General features: G+C 38.2%; 1 protein-coding gene across 1 annotated transcript in view; it reads left to right on the top strand.

The window, feature by feature from the left end:
- The window catches only part of MEIKIN (meiotic kinetochore factor), a 151542-nt gene that overhangs the window by 5924 nt on the left and 124216 nt on the right, over positions 1 to 21402 (top strand). The window contains exon 5 of the mRNA XM_018051667.1: positions 15653 to 15790. Coding sequence (XP_017907156.1) covers positions 15653 to 15790 — 138 coding nt within the window. The remainder of the gene's footprint in view (positions 1 to 15652; positions 15791 to 21402) is intronic.

Here is a 21402-nt window from a genome sequence, read left to right as displayed (position 1 = left end):
CTCTCAAGAGTCTTCTCCAACATCACAGTTCAAAACATCAATTCTTCGGTGCTCAGCTTTCTTCACAGTCCAGCTCTCGCATCCATACATGACCACAGGAAAAACCATAGCCTTGACCAGACGGACCTTTGTTGGCAAAGTAATGTCTCTGCTTTTCAATATGCTATCTAGGTTGGTCATAACTTTCCTTCCAAGGAGTAAGCGTCTTTTACTTTCATGGCTGCAGTCACCATTTGCAGTGATTTTGGAGCCCCAAAAGATAAAGTCTGACACTGTTTCCACAGTTTCCCCATCTATTTTACATGAAGTGATGGGACCAGATACCATGATCTTAGTTTTCAGAATGTTGAGCTTTAAGCCAACTTTTTCACTCTCCTCTTTCACTTTCATCAAGAGGCTCTTTTGTTCCTCTTCACTTTCTGCCATAAGGGTGGTGTCATCTGCATATCTGAGGTGATTGATATTTCTCCTGGCAATCTTGATTCCAGCTTTTGCTTCTTCCAGCCAGCGTTTCTCATGATCTACTCTGCATAGAAGTTAAATAAGCAGGGTGACAATATACAGCCTTGATGTACTCCTTTTCCTATTTGGAACCAGTCTGTTGTTCCATATCCAGTTCTAACTGTTGCTTCCTGACCTGCATATAGGGTTCTCAAGAGGCAGGTCAGGTGGTCTGGTATTCCCATCTCTTTCAGAATTTTCCACAGTTTATTGTGATCCACACAGTCAAAGGCTTTGGCATAATCAATAAAGCAGAAATAGATGTTTTTCTGGAACTCTCTTGCTTTTTCCATGATCCAGAGGCAGTTCCTCTGCCTTTTCTAAAACCAGCTTGAACATCTGGAAGTTTCCGGTTCACATATTGCTGAAGCCTGGCTTGGAGAATTTTGAGCATTACTTTACTAGCATGTGAGATGAGTGCAATTGTGCAGTAGTTTGAGCATTCTTTGGCATTGCCTTTCTTTGGGATTGGAATGAAAACTGACCTTTTCCAGTCCTGTGGCCACTGCTGAGTTTTCCAAATTTGCTGGCATATTGACTGCAGCACTTCACAGCATCATCTTTCAGGATTTGAAATAGCTCCACTGGAATTCTATCACCTCCACCAGCTTTGTTCGTAGTGATGCTTTCCAAGGCCCACTTGACTTCACATTCCAGGATGTCTGGCTCTAGGTGAGTGATCACACCATCGTGATTATCTTGGTTTTGAAGATCTTTTTTGTACAGTTCTTCTGTGTATTCTTGCCACCTCTTCTGAATATCTTCTGCTTCTGTTAGGTCCATATCATTTCTGTCCTTTATTGAGTCTATCTTTGCATGAAATGTTCCCTTGGTATCTCTAATTTTCTTGAAGAGATCTCTAGGCTTTCCCATTCTGTTGTTTTCCTCTATTTCTTTGCATTGATTGCTGAGGAAGGCTTTCTCATCTCTTCTTGCTATTCTTTGGAACTCTGCATTCAGATGCTTGTATCTTTCCTTTTCTCCTTTGCTTTTCACTTCTTTTCTTTTCACAGCTATTTGTAAGGCCTCCCCAGACAGCCATTTTGCTCTTTTGCATTTCTTTTCCATGAGGATGGTTTTAATCCCTGTCTCCTGCACAGTGTCATGAACCTCAGTCCATAGTTCATCAGGCACTCTATTTATCAGATCTAGACAAATGCTTTTCCCTCCTTCTTCCTTCTTTGCCTAGTTAACTTCCGCTACTTCTTCAGATACAGTTTCAGGTGCCATCTCTTTTGGAAGCCTCTCCTGACTGCTCTTCTCTCTTTCTAGATGAGTTGTTCTCCCCTGGTAGTTCCATGGCACTGTCATAGGACTCAAAACAACAGTATAATATTTGTTCCTCTAGGCCCTAAAGCTGTTAAGAATAAGCACTGCCTTTTATCTTCCTATTCCATGCTTGAGACATAATATAATTTTAAATGTTTGTTGAATGAGTTTTCTACTCTATTTAAAGGAAATAAACAATTTTATCATAATCAATATTTTAAGAAATTATAGTTTAAATATATGATAAATGTCCTTGGTTACTAGCTTTATCAAGTTGATGTGTGAAAGGTATGAGAAAATAGAAGATAGACTGTCTCTAATTAACAAACTAGCTGTATCTGAGTTTGTTTGATATTTGATTGATATTTGAGACATAGAATACTTTATACTACAATAAAATATAAATAGTTAGGTTTTGAGCAACCCACAGAATTCTATTTAACATATAATTGTTTTAATTCTGTCTTGGAATCTAGAAGTTTTGCAACATGATTAAAATTAACTCAGGATTTCATATTTAATATGAAGGATTGAACAGATTTATTTATTCCTTCTGAAAACACTAAAATATCAATAAAGGCATAAAAAAGGCATGAGGCCAAAATGTAGAGAAAAAGAGAAGAAACCTTAGCTAACAAGAGATAATCAACCAAAGTTTGGAATTTGCAATATAAATGAATTAAGTTTAATAGTCCTAATGATAAAAAAAGGCTGAAACTAGGACAAACCACGAAGTGAAATGACGCAGGCTGAAGGTTCAGGAATTAGAGACATCACATATTCCACATATTTGTGAAGGAATAGGTAGAGATAATGTTGAAAATAGGATTTTTGGAAATCTTTAAAAGTAGCAGTTAGATACTATGATCCCTCCCCCAGGACGATGTAGCCAGGCAGCTACTCTTATTCTCACCATGGCTGTCCAGAGACATTAAAGCAAAGGGATCTTCAGTACTCTTGAGAGCAGGGGTGCTATACTGAAAACTAGCAGTGAGAGGTGAGAGGAGGAGGGAAGGGAATTAAGTAAAGTCTGTTTACTTACCTCAGACTCATTACACTCAGGAAAATACACCCTAGTTAAAAGCCTGGAGAGTTCCTCTCTTGGAAACTTCTCTGACCAGGAGAAGACCTATATTCTGGCAGTAATGACCTGGCTCCTGTCCAAGTACACTTCAGTAAAGCCCATACTGCTTCCTAAACCTCACTTATGAATCCAGTTTCCAGCAGCTCTTTAGTGCCTCATTCTTAAACATTCAAGAATTACCAGACATTTAAGGAATTATACAAATTTAATATGTATAAAATAAAAGTTAGATACCAAATAAAAAGAAACTTGAAGAACACAGACAATGCAAGAAAAAAACCTTTTAAGTCATATTTTCATTATTATTCTCAGTGTGACGAAGAAACATGTCCATGAAATGAGTGTAGGTTACAAAAAAAGGAACATTCAGGGAACAAAAAGAAAACTTAAAAATATGAAATCAGGAATAAAATATTCTATGAAGGATTGGGTGATCAATTTAAGGAAAAACTCCAAAATTTGTACAGATGTTAAAGAGAAGATAAAAGAAATAGTGGTGACACAACTCTGTGAGTAAACTAAAACCCACAAAATTGTATCCTTTAAAAGATTGGGATTTATGGAATATGAATTGTATTTCAATAAAGCTGCTTTATAATTTTTATAAATTTTTATAAAAATTTTTATAATTTTAAAAAGAAAAATTATAACCTGAGCCCAGGCATTCTAATATCTGAAAAACAGTAGTTCCAGAAATTATAAAGTAAACTGGATGGAATTATTAACCACATAAAACTAGAAATTTTTTAGAATTAAAAATGATGATGAGTGTACATATTTTTCATTTTAATTTTTTAATATAAATTTATATATTTTAATTGGAGGCTAATACTTTACAATATTGTATTGGTTTTGCCATACATTGACATGAATCCACCATGGGTGTACATGTGTTCCCCATCCTGAACCCACCTCCCTCCCCATCCCATCCCTCTGGGTCATCCCAGTGCACCAGCCCTGAGCATCCTGTATCATGCATCGAACCTGGACTGGTGATTCGTTTCACATATGATAATATACATGTTTTAATGCCATTCTCCCAAATCATCCCATCCTCGCCCTCTCCCAGAGTCCAAAAGACTGTTCTATACACCTGTGTCTCGTTTGCAGTCTTGCATACAGCATTATCATTACCATCTTTCTAAATTCCACATATATGTGTTATTATACTGTATTGGTGTTTTTCTTTCTGGCTTACTTCACTCTACATACTAGGCTACAGTTTTATCCACCTCATCAGAACTGATTCAAATGTATTCTTTTTAATGGCTGAGTAATACTCCATTGTATATATGTACCACACCTTTCTTATCCATTCATCTGCTGAGGGACATCTAGGTTGCTTCCATTTCCTGGCTATTATAAACAGTGCTGCGATGAACATTGTGTCTGTTTCAATTCTGGTTTCCTTGGTGTGTATGCCTAGCAGTGAGATTGCTGGGTCATATGCCAGTTAAGGAATCTCCACACTGTTCTCCATAGTAGCTGTACTAGTTTGCATTCCCACCAGCAGTGTAAGAGGCTTCCCTTTTCTCCATACCCTCTCTAGCATTTATTGCTTGTAGACTTTTGGCTAGCAGCCATTCTGACTGACGTGAAATGATACCTCACTGTGGTTTTGATTTGCATTTCTCTGATAATGAGTGATGTTGAGCATCTTTTCATGTTTGTTCAGTTCAGTTCAGTCACTCAGTCGTGTCCGACTCTTTGCGACCCCATGAATCACAGCACGCCAGGCCTCCCTGTCCATCACCATCTCCCAGAGTTCACTCAGACTCATGTCCATTGAGTCAGTGATGCCATCCAGCTATCCCATCCTTGGTTGTCCCCTTCTCCTCCTGCCCCCAATCCCTCCCAGCATCAGAGTCTTTTCCAATGAGTCAGCTTTTCACATGACATGGCCAAAGTACAGGAGTTTCAGCTTCAGCATCATTCCCTCCAAAGAAATCCCAGGGTTGATCTCCTTCAGAATGGGCTGGTTGGATCTCCTTGCAGTCCAAGGGACTCTCAAGAGTCTTCTCCAACACCGCAGTTCAAAAGCATCAATTCTTCAGTGCTCAGCCTTCTTCACAGTCCAACTCTCACATCCATACATGACCACAGGAGAAGCCATAGCCTTGACTAGATGGACCTTAGTCGGAAAAGTAATGTCTCTGCTTTTGAATATGCTATCTAGGTTGGTCATAACTTTTCTTCCAAGGAGTAAGCGTCTTTTAATTTCATGGCTGCAGTCACCATCTGCAGTGATTTTGGAGCCCCAAAAGATAAAGTCTGACACTGTTTCCACAGTTTCCCCGTCTATTTCCCATGAAGTGATGGGACCGGATGCCATGATCTTCGTTTTCTGAATGTTCATGTATTTGTTAGACATCTATATGTCTTCTTTGGAGAAATGTCTGTTTAGTTCTTTGGCCCACTTTTCGATTGGGTCTTTTATTTTTCTGGAATTGAGCTGCAGGAGTTGCTTGTATATTTTTGAGATTAATTCTTTGTCAGTTGCTTCGTTTGCTATTATTTTGTCCCATTCTGAAGGCTGTCTTTTCACCTTGCTTATAGTTTCCTTTGTTGTGCAGAAGCTTTTAATTTTAATTAGGTCCCATTTGTTTGTTTTTGCTTTTATTTCCAATATTCTGGGAGGTGGGTCACAGCGGATCCTGCTGTGATTTATGTTGGAGAGTATTTTGCCTATGTTCTCCTCTAGGAATTTTATAGTTTCTGGTCTTACGTTTAGATCTGGTCTTACGTTTAATCCATTTTGAGTTTATTTTTGTGTATGGTGTTAGAAAATGTTCTAGTTTCATTCTCTTACAAGTGGTTGACCAGTTTTCCCAGCACTACTTGTTAAAGAGATTGTCTTTTCTCCATTGTATATTCTTGCCTCCTTTGTCAAAGATAAGGTGTCCATAGGTGCGTGGATTTATCTCTGGGCTTTCTATTTTGTTCCATTGATCTATATTTCTGTCTTTGTGCCAGTACCATACTGTCTTATGACTGTGGCTTTGTTGTAGAGCCTGAAGTCAGTCCATTCTTCTTTCTCAAGATTGCTTTGGGTATTCGAGGTTTTTTGTATTTCCATATAAATTGTGAAATTATTTGTTCTAGCTCTCTGAAAAATACCATTGGTAGCTTGATAGGGATTGCATGGAATCTATAGATTGCTTTGGGGAGTATACTCATTTTCACTATATTGCTTCTTCCGATCCATGAACATGGTATATTTCTCCATCTATTAGTGTCCTCTTTGATTTCTTTCACCAGTGTTTAATAGTTTTCTATATATAGGTCTTTTGTTTCTTTGGGTAGATATATTCCTAAGTATTTTATTCCTTTTGTTGCAATGGTGAATGGAATTGTTTCCTTAATTTCTCTTTCTGTTTTCTCATTATTAGTGTATAGGAATGCAAGGGATTTCTGTGTGTTGATTTTATATCCTACAACTTTACTATATTCATTGATTAGCTCTAGTAATTTTCTGGTGGAGTCTTTAGGGTTTTCATGTTATCTGCAAACAGTGAGAGTTTTACTTCTTCTTTTCCAATTTGGATTCCTTTCATTTCTTTTTCTGCTCTGATTGCTGTGGCCAAAACTTCCAGAACTATGTTGAATAGTAGCGGTGAAAGTGGGCACCCTTGTCTTGTTCCTGACTTTAGGGGAAATGCTTTCAATTTTTCACCATTGAGGATAATGTTTGCTGAGGGTTTGTCATATATAGCTTTTATTATATTGAGGTATGTTCCTTCTAGTCCTGCTTTCTGGAAAGTTTTTATCATAAATGAATGTTGAATTTTGTCAAAGGCTTTCTCTGCATCTATTGAGATAATCATATGGTTTTTATTTTTCAATTACTTAATATGGTGTATCACCTTGATTGATTTGCGGATATTGAAGAATCCTTGCATCCCTGGGATAAAGCCCACTTGGTCATGATGTATGATCTTTTTAATGTGTTGTTGGATTCTGTTTGCTAGAATTTTGTTAAGGATTTTTGCATCTATGTTCATCAGTGACATTGGTCTGTAGTTTTCTTTTTTTGTGGCATCTTTGTCAGGTTTTGGTATTAGGGTGATGGTGGCCTGATAGAATGAGTTTGGAAGTTTATCTTCCTCTGCAATTTTCTGGAAGAGTTTGAGTAGGAATTTAGCTCTTCCTAAATTTTTGGTAGAATTCAGCTGTGAAACTGTCTGGCCCTGGGCTTTTGTTTGCTGAAAGATTTCTGATTACAGTTTCAATTTCCGTGCTTGTGATGGGTCTGCTAAGATTTTATGTTTCTTCCTGGTTCAGTTTTGGAAAGTTGTGCTTTTCTAGGAATTTGTCCATTTCTTCCAAGTTGTCCATTTTATTGGCCTATAGTTGCTGATAGTAGTCTCTTTGGTCCTTTGTATTTCTGTGTTGTCTGTTGTGATCTCTCCATTTTCATTTCTAATTTTATTGATTTGATTTTTCTCCCTTTGTTTCTTGATGAGTCTGGCAAATGGTTTGTCAATTTTATTTATCTTCTCAAAGAAGCAGCTTTTGGCTTTGTTGATTTTTGCTATGATCTCTTTTGTGTGTTTTGCATTTATTTCTGCCCTAATTTTTCAGATTTCTTTCCTTCTCCTAACCCTGGAGTTTTTCATTTCTTCATTTTCTAGTTGCTTTAGGTGTTAAGTTAGGTTATTTATTTGACTTTTTTCTTGTTTCTTGAGGTATTGCTTGTATTGCTATGAACCATCCCTTTAACACTGCTTTTACAGTGACCCACAGGTTTTGGGATGTTGTGTTTTCATTTTCATTCATTTCTATGCATATTTTGATTTCCTTTTTGATTTCCTCTGTGATTTGTTGGTTACTCAGCAGTGTGTTGTTCAGCCTTCATGTGTTGGAATTTTTAATAGTTTTTCTCTGGTAATTGAGATCTAATCTTACTGCATTGTGGTCAGAAAAGATGCTTGGAATGATTTCAATTTTTAAAAATTTACCAAGGCTAGATTTATGGCCCAGGATATGATCTATCCTGGAGAAGGTTCCTTGTGTGCTTGAGAAAAAAGTGAAATTTATTGTTTTGGGGTGAAATGTCCTATAGATATCAATTAGGTCTAACTGATCTATTGTATCATTTACAGTTTGTTTCCCTGTTAATTTTCTGTTTAGTTGATCTATCCATAGGTGTGAGTGGGGTATTAAAGTCTCCCACTATTATTGTGTTATTGCTAATTTCCCCTTTCATACTTGTTAGCATTTGTCTTACATATTGCAGGGCTCCTATGTTGGGTACATATATATTTATAATTATTATATCTTCTTCTTGGATTGATCCTTTGATCATTATGTAGTGTCCTTTGTCTCTTTTCACAGCCTTTGTTTTAAAGTCTATTTCATCTGCTATGAGTATTGCTACTCCTGCTTTCTTTTGGTCTCCATTTGCATGGAATATCTTTTTCCAGCCCTTCACTTTCAGTCTGTATGTGTCCCTTGTTTTGATGTGGGTCTCTTGTAGGCAACATATATAGGGGTCTTGTTTTTGTATCCATTCAGCCAATCTTTGTCTTTTGGTTGTGGCATTTAGCCCATTTACATTTAGGGTAATTATTGATAAGTATGATCCCATTGACATTTATTGTTTTGGGTTCGAGTTTATACACCCTTTCTGTGTTTCCTGTCTAGAGAAGATCCTTCAGCATTTGCTGGAGAGCTGGTCTGGTGGTGCTGAATTCTCTCAGCTTTTGCTTGTCTGTAATGCTTTTGATTTCTCCTTCATATTTGAATGAGATCCTTGCTGGGTACAGTAATCTGGGCTGTAGTTATTTTCTTTTATCACTTTAAGTATGTCCTGCCATTCCCTTCTGGACTGGAGAGCTTCTGTTGAAAGATCAGCTGTTATCCTTATGGGAATCCCCTTGTGTGTTATTTGTTGTTTTTCCCTTGCTGCTTTTAATATTTGTTCTTTGTGTTTGATCTTTGTTCTTTTGATTAATATGTGCCTTGGGGTGTTTTGCCTTGGGTTTATCCTGTTTGGGACTCTCTGGGTTTCTTGGACTTGGGTGATTATTTCCTTCCCCATTTTAGGGAAGTTTTCAACTATATTCTCTCCTCAAGTATTTTTTCATGGTCTTTCTTTTGTCTTCTTCTTCTGGGACTCCTATGATTCGAATGCTGGGGCATTTATCATTGTTCCAGAGATTGTTAACATTGTCTCAGAGAGTCTCTGAGATTGTCCTCATTTCTTTTAAATCGTTTTTGTTTTTTCCTCTCTGTTTCATTTATTTCTACCATTCTATCTTCTACCTCACTTATCCTATCTTCTGCCTCTGTTATTCTACTGTTGATTCCCTCCAGAGTGTTTTTGGTCTCATTTATTGCATTATTCATTATATATTGACTCTTTTTTATTTCTTCTAGGCCCTTGTTAAACCTTTCTTGCATCTTCTCGATCCTTGTCTCCAGGCTATTTATCTGTAACTCCATTTTGTTTTCAAGATTTTGGATCATTTTCACTAGCATTATTCAGAATTCTTTATCAGGTAGATCCCCTATCTCTTCCTCTTTTGTTTGGTTTGGTGGGAATTTATCCTGTTGCTTTACCTGCTGGGTATTTCTCTGCCTTTTCATCTTGTTTATATTGCTGTGTTTGGAGTGGCCTTTCTGTATTCTGGCAGTTTGTGGAGTTCTCTTTATTGTGGAGTTTCCTCACTGTGGGAGAGGTTGGATGGGTGGTTTGTCAAGGTTTCCTGGTTAGGGAAGCTTGTGTCGGTGTTCTGGTGGGTGGAGCTGGGTTTCTTCTCTCTGGAGTGCAATGAAGTGTCCAGTAATGAGTTATGAGATGTCAATGAGTTTGGTGTGACTTTGGGCAGCCTGTATATTGAAGCTCAGGGCTGTGTTCCTGTGTTGTGGGAGAATTTGTATGGTATGTCTTGCTCTGGAACTTGTTGGCCCTTGGGTGGTGCTTGGTTTCAGTGTAGATATGGAGGCGTTTGATGAGCTCCTATTGATTAATGTTCCCTGGAGTCAGGAGTTCTCTGGTGTTCTCAGGATTTGGACTTAAGCCTCCTGCTTCTGGTTTTCAGTCTTATTCTTACAGTAGCCTCAAGACTTCTCCATCTATGCAGCACTGATGATAAAACATCTAGGTTAAAGGTGAAAAGTTTCTCCACAGTGAGGGACACCCAGAGAGGTTCACAGAGTTACATGGAGAAGAGAAGAGGGAGGAGGGAGATAGAGGTGACCAAGAGGAGAAGAGGGGGAATCAAAAGAGGGGAGAGCAAGCTAGCCAGTAATCACTTCCTTATGTGCTCTCCACAGTCTGGACAGCTCAGAGATGTTCACGGAGTTATACAGAGAAGAGAAGAGGGAGGAGGGAGACAGAGGTGGCCAGGAGGATAAAGGGGTGAATGAAAAGGAGAGAGACAGATCCAGCCAGTAATCAGTTCCCTATGTGTTCTCCACAGTCTGGAACACACAAAGAGATTAACAAAGTCGGGCAGAGAAGAGAAGGGGGAGGGAGAAGATAGAGATGACTTGGTTGAGAAAAAGGAGAGTCCAAAGGAGGAGAGAGCAGTCAAGCCAGTGATCTCGCTCCCAAGTAAAAATGGTACTGAAAATTGGGTTCTTAAAGGTACAAAATTGATAACAAATACCAAAAGGCAAAGCTTAAAAATCTAGAGGAGAGGTTGGATTCTCAAAAATACAATATTAAAGAAAAAAACAAAGCCATAAAAATTATAGTGTATATATATATATGAATTGAGAAGGCATGGCACCCCACTCCAGTACTCTTGCCTGGAAAATCCATGAATGGAGGAACCTGGTAGGCTGCAGTCCATGGGGTCGCTAAGAGTCATACATGACTGAGCGACTTTACTTTCACTTTTCACTTTCATGCACTGGAGAAGGAAATGGCAACCCACTCCAGTATTCTTGCCTGGAGAATCCCAGGGATGGTGGAACCTGGTGGGCTGCCATCTATGGGGTTGCACAAAGTTGGACACGAGTGAAGTGACTTAGCAGCAGCAGCAGCAGCATATATATGAAGTTTGCTTTAAAAAATAGGGCCTTTTTTTTTTTGCAAAGTAATAGTAGTTTATAAAAATGAAAATTAAAGGTGTAATAGAGGACTTAAAATTTTTTTAATTAAAAAAATGGTAATAGTAAATATATATCTAGGACTTTCTCTGGTGTTGTTGTGGACAGTGTGGGATCAGTTCATTTTCAGATAGTTCCTTGATCCAGCTTATACTTCTCAAGATCTGTAGGCTCCTTCCTATGTAGTCAGTGCTAACTACAGGGTTTTAATCTATTGTACCTGTCATATCCAAGGCAGTTCCCTGTTTGTTTTAGCTTCTTCTGTTTGCTGGTTTCTTCAGTGTCTAATTTCTGCCCTGACACAAGGGGGCTGTGGTGGACACTTTTTTAGGCTCACTTTTCAGTCGTGCTGTGGGGAGGGAAGAACACTGCACACAAATAATACTGGCGTGTGCTCACAGTGACTCGGCCACACTGAGTTTGCCCCCGCTCACGGCGTGTGTGCTTTCCCTGTCTACACTGCTTAGGCTGTATGTTGCCCTGCCGGGAACTGTCTGAGGCCGGCCCTGGGTTGTATGCACTTCCCAGGTCTAAGCCGCTCAGGTTCAGGTACTCGGGAACTCCACAAAGGCGCAGACTCGGTTGGGCCTACATTTTGTGCCCTTCCCAGGTCAGAGCAGCTCAGGTGACCAGGAACTTGGCGAGCACAGTCGCTTCGACTTATCACCTCCCCTGTCCCTGTCACTTGGTTTTCTGGGTGTACAACCGGCACCCTTTCTCAGGTGTGCCTTGTGTCTCTTCTGAGGAGCTGATCTCTGGCTGTGGCTCTCCTGGCGGATGTCGACCGTGTAGAATCCCAAGAAGTCTTGGTTAGCAACGAAGGTGGATGATGCCTCTCTGGGGCCGTGATTACCCACTTCCGGCTCTGGCTGCCCTCGCCTGCCTGTCTCCGGCGGGGGATGGGCCGGTCCACAGCCGGCTAGCTCCGTTCAGTCCTTTGTTCTGTGAGCCGGCCTGGCGGTGTCTTAGGTTAGGGCTTTTTGCTGGATAGCTATCCCACAGTCTGGTTTGCTATCTCAAGTTAGTTCCCTCAGGTTGCCCTTGGGGCATTCAGGCCTGGTTCTTACTCTAAGCAATGAAGCCCGCGCCTCCCTGTCCAGCCCCCACTTGCTCGTGGCGGATGTGGGCATCTGTGCTGCTTCTCTGCTGGGAGTTACCATTGGGCATGTAATCTGTGGATTTTAATTATTAATTTTTTTCCCTCCCAGTTATGTTGCCCTCTGAGGTTCCAAGGCTCACCACAGACTCGCCAGTGAGAGTGTTTCCTGGTGTTTGGAAACTTCTCTTTTTTAAGACTCCCTTTCCAGGACGGATCTCCGTCCCTACCTCTTTTGTCTCTCTTTTTATCTTTTGTATTTTTTCCTACCTCCTTTCTAAGACAATGGGCTGCTTTTCTGGGTGCCTGATGTCCTCTGGCAGCATTCAGAAGTAATTTTGTGGAATTTACTCAGAGTTCAAATGTTCTTTTGATGAATTTGTGGGGGAGAAAGTGGCCTCCCCATCCTATTCCTCCGCTATCTTCATGAGTGTACATACTGAAAGAGCCCACCAACTGCCCATCACAATGAATGAAAAAGACCTATACCAAGACACAATGTCGTATAATTTTAAAATCTTCAGGATAAAGAGAGAAATCCTTCAGTTTTTCAGATAAAAAAAGTTACCTATTGCAAATAAGCAATCAAGAATGTGAATAACATTGAACATATTGGAAGCAACTCTAGAGGCTAAAACATGGTGGAAAAGTGCACTTTTTCTGAAGAGAACTGATTTGCAGAGACAGGATAAATCCTCACCAAAAATTTGTTTTAAATTTCAAGATTAATGATGCCACTCACATACCAAGAGGGTGTGAAAAAGTTTATTACTGATATAATGAGACCACCTAGAGAGGAGACTCTCTTCCTGAACAGGACTGAAAACGGCTTGAGAGAGCAGGGAAAGGAGATTGGGTTGGGATGTTTAGGTGGTTAGAGTGGGGCTGGGATGAGGCTTTAACTTGCCACTGTTGCCAGAATATGGAACACCAGGGCTCATCAACTAGTACAGATATGGGACAGAAGGGGAACTTGGAACAGTGAGGTTTAAATCTATCAAACACCAAAGACTGCATCAGTCTTTTTAATATACTGCCTAGAATTCTGTACTCAGCTAAACAATCCCTCAGATATGAAGATAGTATAAAGAAATTTTCAAACAGGTCTTGTATGCACCTTTTCTCAGGAAGTGAAGAAGATATTCCAATAAAACAAGAAAGGAAATCTATAAGGAAGAAATCATGAAATATATAAAAGAATTTCTTAGGATCATGGTAAAGGGAAATCCCAGGAAGACACCTGTGCAGCACATCTAGCAGACAATCAATCCCAATTTGAGCAAGTGTGTTGAGATCTCCAGTAGCAGTACTTTAAAAAAAGAAAAAAAGGAAGGAAAGAAAAAGGAGGAGAAAGAGGAAGGGAAGAAGAAAGGAAGGGAAAAAAAGAACTGATAGATAACCTGGCATTAAAAAAAAAATTATTGAGAGGAAATTTATACTTTTGCAAAAAGTTGATTTGAAATAGGTACTTAGAAAACTAATTGAAAATTAGGTAATCAATAACTCAAAGGAAAAATAAGAACTTATAGCAAAAATGTAACATAAATAATAGAGCTCATAGTACATGGTTCAGCTGTAAATATATTTAAGCAATTATAATAACAGAATCATTGAATACATTTAATTTATAAATATAAACATATAAAAACAATAGAGTTAATGGGGTTGAAAACAGTTGTCTCCTTATGATGGGAGTTATGAGACAAGAGGTTGCAATTTTTTTTTAATTCCTTTAAGAGGTGGTAGTTTTTGATAAAAGCTTGTAGAACTGACTTTTTTAAATGTATAGTATAATTTGATATAAATGTAATTTTAAAATGCATTTACATTTCTTACTTGTGACACCAGGAGCAGCCTTCTATTATTATAGTCAGGAACATTTGTTTATTCTTTTCTCTGCCAAGTTACCCAGGGGGTGAGTACAGAGCTTTCCTAGTTTCTGAGCCCAGTTTGAGTTCTGGAGTTTGGTGGAAGGATTTTCTCTCCTGAGAGTGGTATTCATAGAATTTTGAGAGGTAGAAGGCACGAGAGATGCAGCAACCGAGAATGAGAAGGATGAAGACGGTGAGAAAAGTAGCAAGGACAGGGAAGGCCACTCTGGGACAGCTGAAGTATGGGAAGAGAAACATACTCAGAGGAATAGCCTGACTCTGACATCTGAAGAGGGGAAGAAGGATGGTAGCTTGAGTCAGTCAATTTAAGTGGTGCACTGGTGGCTGGAGGAGGTGGGCACATTGGGAACAGTTGTCAACATTAAAGAGAGGGTTGGAGCGAAAGAAAAAGATGTGGTGAGATCAAAGTGGGAAGGATAAAGAGTTAGTAGTCTCGGGTAGGTAATGAATGAGCAGAGATAGATATAAGTCAACTCCAGGGCAGAAGATAATGGGTTTTAAGAGTGATGCTCTCCTTTCATCTGTTATCCCACACTCCACCAGTTTCTGTTAGTGTTGACCTCTGTTTTATCATGTTAGGAATGTTTCATAAATGCTGGCTGTCTATAGTAGAGTATATTTTCTCTCTTCTTACTTGACCTTCTGGTTCTTCAAGTAAATAAGTTCTATCCCTGTCATTTATTGGAAAGATTTTCATTCTAGTCTATTCTCACAGGGATGACTTTAAGACTCCTGAATTAGAGAGATTTTCTGTTCATATATTTCCCCCAATTTCCTATTGAGATGTTTGTTTTCTTATTATTGAATTTTCAGAGTTCTTTATATTTTGGATTCCAGTCCATTTACAAATGTTTTCTCTTACTCTGTGGCTTGTCTCTTTGAAATAGAAGGTTTAAACTTTGATGAAGCCCAGTTTATCACTGCTTTTGTTTTATGAATCATTCTTTAATTTTACATTAAAGAAATTGTTACCTAACTCAGTGTCATGAAGATTTTATCCTCTATTTTTTGTAGAAGTTTTGTAGTTTTAAGATTTGCATTTAGAATCACGATGCATTTATAGTTAATTTTTTATATGATGGAAGATATGAGTGCAAGTTATTTTATTTGGTTTTGCTTTTGCATGTGGATATACAGTTGTTCCAACATAATTTGTTTGAAAGAATATCCCTTCTCCATTGAAATGCCTTTGCATCTTGGTCAAAAATAAATTATTCTTATCCATGTAAGTCTATTTCTGGACTCTGTTCACTTCCTTTGATCTATGTTCCCTTGAATCTATGTTTATGCTCATTGTTTTTTAAGTGGAATAACTAGAATCATCCTTTCTTCTTCTCAGCTAGTCAGCTTACAGTTAATGGGTTACTTATATATAAAACTTGGACTTGAAAAATTAGTTGTACATTTTATTTATTTATATTTATTATTAAGGTATACTTGATAAAATTTGTATTTTTGAGTCAAGAATGATAACTGAACCAAAGTAGGGAAGGAATAAATTTATAAAACTTTGAAAAACAATGGAAGGGGTTTATATTGCATTTTCTTCATATCAAAAATAGACTTCTTTTCTAAGATTGAAATTCACGTACAATTTAAGATTATATACAATTGCGTGCCGTTTCAGTTGTATGTGTAATTTTACATTGCTAGTATACAACTGCATGTATATTTCTACAAGTTTAAGTTCTTAGGATTTTGAATCTGTTTACTGTTGAAACATTTTACCCCTTTTGCTTGTTTATTCTATAGGACTAAGTTTGCAGCACGATATTTCTGGCTCTCTTCTAAGTTATTCATTTACAGACTCTTCTACAGAATACAACAGTTCTGAAGAGAATTTAAGTAGCTTCCCATCACCTGAGCTCTTCAGAGGATCAGATTATTTAGGTGAGAAAATTTCAACCTTAAGTTGCTCCCCCATAGAAACCACTCCTTTGTCTACAAATGCTGCAATGAATAATGTTGCTTTTGAGAAGGTATGCTTATCTTCCTCACCAAAACCTCTCTGCCCAGTATCCATTGTGTTCCACACTCAGTCACATAGGACTATAGATAAAACCCCCCAGATCAGGAAAAGATGAAGAGATTAGCATTTACATGTAATACATATCCAGTTATTAATATTGAGCAGCTTTATACATAACATATGTTTATTTGTTCTCTTGAACTATGGGTTATCTTTTATTTCCTATGCTTCTCTTACTTTTCAGTAAATCAGAGGTTGACTGGACCATCTCCCTGCTTGAATTTTTTCTACAAATTATCAGTTATTTATGTTCGCCATGTATATAATTAACAGCCTTTGGTTAATGATGCAGATTGAACATATGCCTTCCTCCACAATTTTGTGCAATGGCAGAAAATGACTTTTTCAAAAAAGACATAAACACATAAGAGTAAAGAGAATGAGAAAGAATAAAGCATAAAGTTTGGAAAGCTAGAGAGCAAATGGTCTGATAAAGTGGACTTGAAAAAGCTGAATCCTGAATCAACAATGGGAATACCCCTGAAACAAGCTAGTTTGTACAATACTATAGTATCCCAGAAAAGCTTTCAATGTGGCTTGTAAAATACTTGTAAAAAGCTGTATCCAAAATGCAAAAATTATTGTGACTTCTCTCTCCTTTCCTAGAAATTTATTCTTTGGGGTGTTTTGAAACAGAGGGACCCTGAACTAAGCACTGTTAATAGCAGGGATACCATGGTATTTTGAAATGTTGTCATTTACCTTGTCATAGCCTCATGGTGGGTGAAGTTTGCTTTCTCACTCTTTGGCTCTGGGGTTGGCCATATGACTTTGGGCAACATGGATATCAGTAAGTGAAACAGAAGCAAACTTTTGATATGTGCATACATAATTGGTTTTGTCTCCGTATCCTTTTGCTATCATGAGGAAAATACAAATCTTCTTCCACTTATGATGGAAAAAACTCTTAAGCTGAACCATTGTGAGTCAGGGACCATATGCACATCCTAATTAGCTTCTACCTCTATTATTGAACTCCAGAATAAGAGATACAGAGCAGGATAGCCCTGGGCAGACTGCAGACTTCAGAGAGCTGCCCCAGTTGATTAGCCAACCTTTAGCCTGAAGCGGAGCTACTTGAGCCAAATAGTAGACAGGTGTAAGAAAGAAATGCTTTCATTTTATGCCACTGAGATTTCAGCTTTATTTATTATATAGAAAAAGCCAACTGCTTCAGATACTGTAGTGAATGCAGAAGTGAAGTGAAGTCGCTCAGTCGTATCCGACTCTGCGACCCCATGGACTGTAGCCTACCAGGCTTCCCCATCCATGGGATTCTTCAGGCAAGAATACTGGAGTGAGTTGCCATTTCCTTCTCCAGGAGATCTTCCCAACCCAGGGATTGAACCCGGGTCTCCCGCATTGTAGGCAGACACTTTACTGTCTGAGCTACCAGGAAAGTCAGTGAATGAAGAAAGGGGTAGTTAAATGCAAATGTATATTCCAAATTGTGGGACTGCTCACCAAATGCTTAGTCTCATCCTAGCCCAATAGTCCATTTCTCTATTCAGCTTCTAGGATGCTAGCATCCAGAATTGAAACTTCCAGGCAGGAAAATGGAAGATTTTTTTCCTGAGAAATCTGATCAACCCTAAAGAAAATATCAAAAGATACTGACTTCAGTAGTGCTTCAGTGAAACTGACAGGAACCCTACAGTGAAGTTGCCTATGTGGCCAGCCCCAGCTAAGCCATAGAGATCCCACCTAGCCATTTAGGGCCCCCTCTCAAATATGAGCAGAAGACAAGGACTACCAGACTTCTGATGAATTCTCTAACATAAAGCAGAGGTCAAAACAGAAAAATATGGTAGTAAGTCAGTAAGGTGTTGGAGTAGTAAACCGTAGACTTGCCTTACCCCATGGACATACCAGTTCAACAACAATACACGGACTAATTTGTGTCCATGTATTTCCCTTTGTGAGATTTCCCTTTGTGTGAAATCTCAAAACTAGTTGAGTGACTCCTGCACCCCCAGGCAAGCTTGAAACCGGTCACATCAAAGCAAGTAGAAAAATTCAAGACACTCTTTCATCAAATTCACATCTGCCATACAGCACCATACAATTGGCAGGAAACCTTCAGCTCCCAGATTTTCCCTAGGGAGGAAGGGAAAGGACTGAACCATGTGCCAAATGCTCTCAATTATTTGGGGATAACCAAAGAATGGACTACTGACTTGTCTGCCTCAGAGTGCTGGTGGGACCTGACATACTCTCGAAGTCTGATGAGTGCTGAAACAAAGATACCAGTTTGTCCTAGCATGAGAACATTCACTAGATCCCGGCTTCTCTTTGGGGAGGGAAAGATTTGGACTGTGTTCAACATTCCAACATTTCTGGGGCTGCCCAAGGGACTAGCTTTTGTCTCATCTGTCTTAGAGCAGTGATAGGACTTGTTATATTCTAGATGCCTCGTGGCCACTGAAAACAAAGACTCTGGTTTGAACTAGCAAGAAGGTTTGAGAAGATCCTGGTTGGAAAGACTGATAAAGGTCTTCTCCTGTATGCGGCCTATCTGTTTACAGACTGGGAAAGCTGGCTGTTTTATCTAATGTGCAGACACCAACACAAATGATTAAAGAGAAAGAAGAAACAGAGAAACATGGTCCAAAATATGAGAATAAGATAAAGCTCCAGAAAGTGACTCTAATTAAATGGAAATATATGAACTACCTGACAGAGAATTTTAAATGATTGTCATAAAGATGTTCAACAAATGTTCATAAAGAACTCAGGAGAACAATGTATGGAAAAAGTGAGAATTTTAAGAAAGAGATTTTTTAAAAAGAACCAAAAAGAAATTTTAGAGCTGAGAAAAACAATAAATGCACTAAGAAAAAAAAAAAAAAAACAAACAAACAGTAAAAGATCAATCAGAAGAATCAGCAAATTCAAAAATAAGTCACTTGAAATTATCCAGTCACAGGAGCTAAAAGGAAAAATAATATAAAAGAATGAAGAAAGTTTGAGACTTACAGAACACAAGAAAACAGATCAGTATATGCATTGTGAGAGTCCTAAGGGGAAAAGGGAAGTGGGGAGGGAGGGACGGAGAGGGAAAGGGCCAGAAGGTTTCTTCATAGAAATGGTTGCTGAAAACTTCCTAAATCTGGAGAACCCCAACAAACCTCAAATAAGATGAACCAAAGAAATTCATATGGGGGCACATAGTCAAACTGTCAAAAGTCAAAGAAAAAGCACTTTGAAAGCAGCAATTTAAAAAGCAACTTGATATATACAGTGAGACCTCATTAGACTGTTTATGGATTTCTCAGCAGAAACCTTGCAGGCTAGAAGAGAGTGGAAGTAAATAGACAGTGCTGAAAGAAAGAAACTTCCAACCAATAATACCCAAACCTGCAAAACTGTCCTTAATAAATGAAGAGGGGATATCTCTTAATAAATGAAGAGTCCATTCTTTGGTTATCCCCAAATATTAAAACTATGTTTTATGTAAGCCCCATGGTAACCACACACAAAAAGTACCTATAGAAGGCACATAAAAGAAAAATAGAAAGGAGTAAAAGCATATCAATATAAAAGAATCAATGAAAGACAGAGGAGCATAGCAAGAGAGCAAAGAGGGGCAAAATAACTATAAAACAGAAAACAGTTAACAAAATTGTAATAGTAAATCCTCCTCTATCAAAAATATAAATGAATTAAACCCAATCAAAAGACAAAGAGTGACTGAATGGGTTGAAGAAATAACTGTATGCTCTCTACAAAAGACTCACTTAAGATTTAAGGGCACACATAGACTGAAAGTAAATGGGTGGGGAAAGGCACTCCATGTAAATTGTGACCAAAAGAGAGCACAAGGGGCTATACTTATATCAGATAAAAAATAGACTAAGTCAGAAGCTTTTATAAGAGAAAAGCAAGAATGTTGCATAATTATGAAAGGATCAATTCATCAAAAACACTCAACAGTTATGAATAAATATCCACTCAACATCAAAGCACCTAACATATAAGGTAAACACTGGCAGAACTGAGGGTAGGAATAGGCATACAGTCATAGTAGGAGACTTCACTACTCCTACTTTTAATAATGGATAGAACATCTGGACAGAAAATTAACACTTAACTGATTTCCAAGTATATTGCAAAGCTGTAGTAAACATAACATTATAGTACTGGAATAAAGGCAGAGATATAGACCAGTAGGACAGAGTAGAGGGCCCAGAACTAAATCCATAAAGACATTTGATCTTTAACAAGAGTGCCGAGAATACACAATGTGGGAGAAATAGTCTCTTCAACAAATGATGCTGACAAAACTGGATAGCCATATACAAAAGAATGAAATTTGGCCCTTACCTTATACAAAAAAGTCAGCTCAAAATATAGTCAGAACTTATATGTGAGACCAGAAACTATAAAACTCCTAGGAGAAACATAGGGGAAAAGCTTCATGACAGTTGGTCTTGGCAGTTATTTCTTGGATGTGACACGAAAACACAGGCAACAGAAGCAAAATTAGACAAGCAAGCAGGCCTAGATAAAACTGAAAAGCTTCTGTACAGCACAAGAAACAACAAAGTGAATAACCTATAAACAACCTATAAAAAGGGAGAATATTTAGAAACCACATATCTGATAAGGGATTAATATCCAAAATATATCAGAAACTCCCACAATTCAATAGGAAAAAATCCAAATACCTTGATTTTTAAAAATGACAGAGAACTTGAATAAACATATTCCCCCCAGAGAAGACAGTCACGTGGCCAATAGGTATATGAAAAGATCACTCACTAACTGTCAGGGAAATGCAAATCAAGATCACAGTGAGATACCACCTCACAACTATTAGGATGGTTGTTATTATTTTTTTTAAAAGGTAAGTGTTGGCAATGATGTAGAGAAATTGAATTTCCTTTTTTACACTGTTGATAGGAATGTAAAATAGTGAAGCTGCAATGAAAGAGTATGGCAGTTACTCAAAAAATTTAAAATATAAGTAACATGTGATCCAGCAATCCCACTTCTGGGTATTTATTCAAAATAATTACTGACAGGATCTAGAAGAGATATTTGAACTCCCATGTACATTGCAGACTTTTCACAATAGCCCAGTGACCGTTGATGGATAAATAGATAAAGAAAATATGGTATATGCATACAATGGAATATCATTCAGCCTTTAAAAAGGATATCCTGCTCTATGCAACACTATAGAAGAACCTCAAGGACATTATGGCAAGTGAAATAAGCCAGTCACAGGAAGAAAAATACTGTATGATTCCACTTGTATGAGATATCTAAAGTAGTTAGATTTATAGCAGTTGAGAGTAGAATGTTGGTTGCCAGGGCCCAAGGAAAAGGAGATGTGGGGAGCTGCTAATCAACAGGTAGAGTTTTAGTTATGCAAGATGAATAATAGGTTCTAGAGATGTGTTGCACAACATTGTGCCTATAGTTAACAATACTCTTATTATACTCTCAAATTTGAGGGTAGGTCTCATGT

Source organism: Capra hircus, chromosome 7, assembly GCF_001704415.2.
Source record: "Capra hircus breed San Clemente chromosome 7, ASM170441v1, whole genome shotgun sequence".
Taxonomy (NCBI): Eukaryota; Metazoa; Chordata; class Mammalia; order Artiodactyla; family Bovidae; genus Capra; species Capra hircus.
Note: the sequence above shows the minus strand (reverse complement) of the source record. Positions and strands in the feature narration are given on the sequence as shown.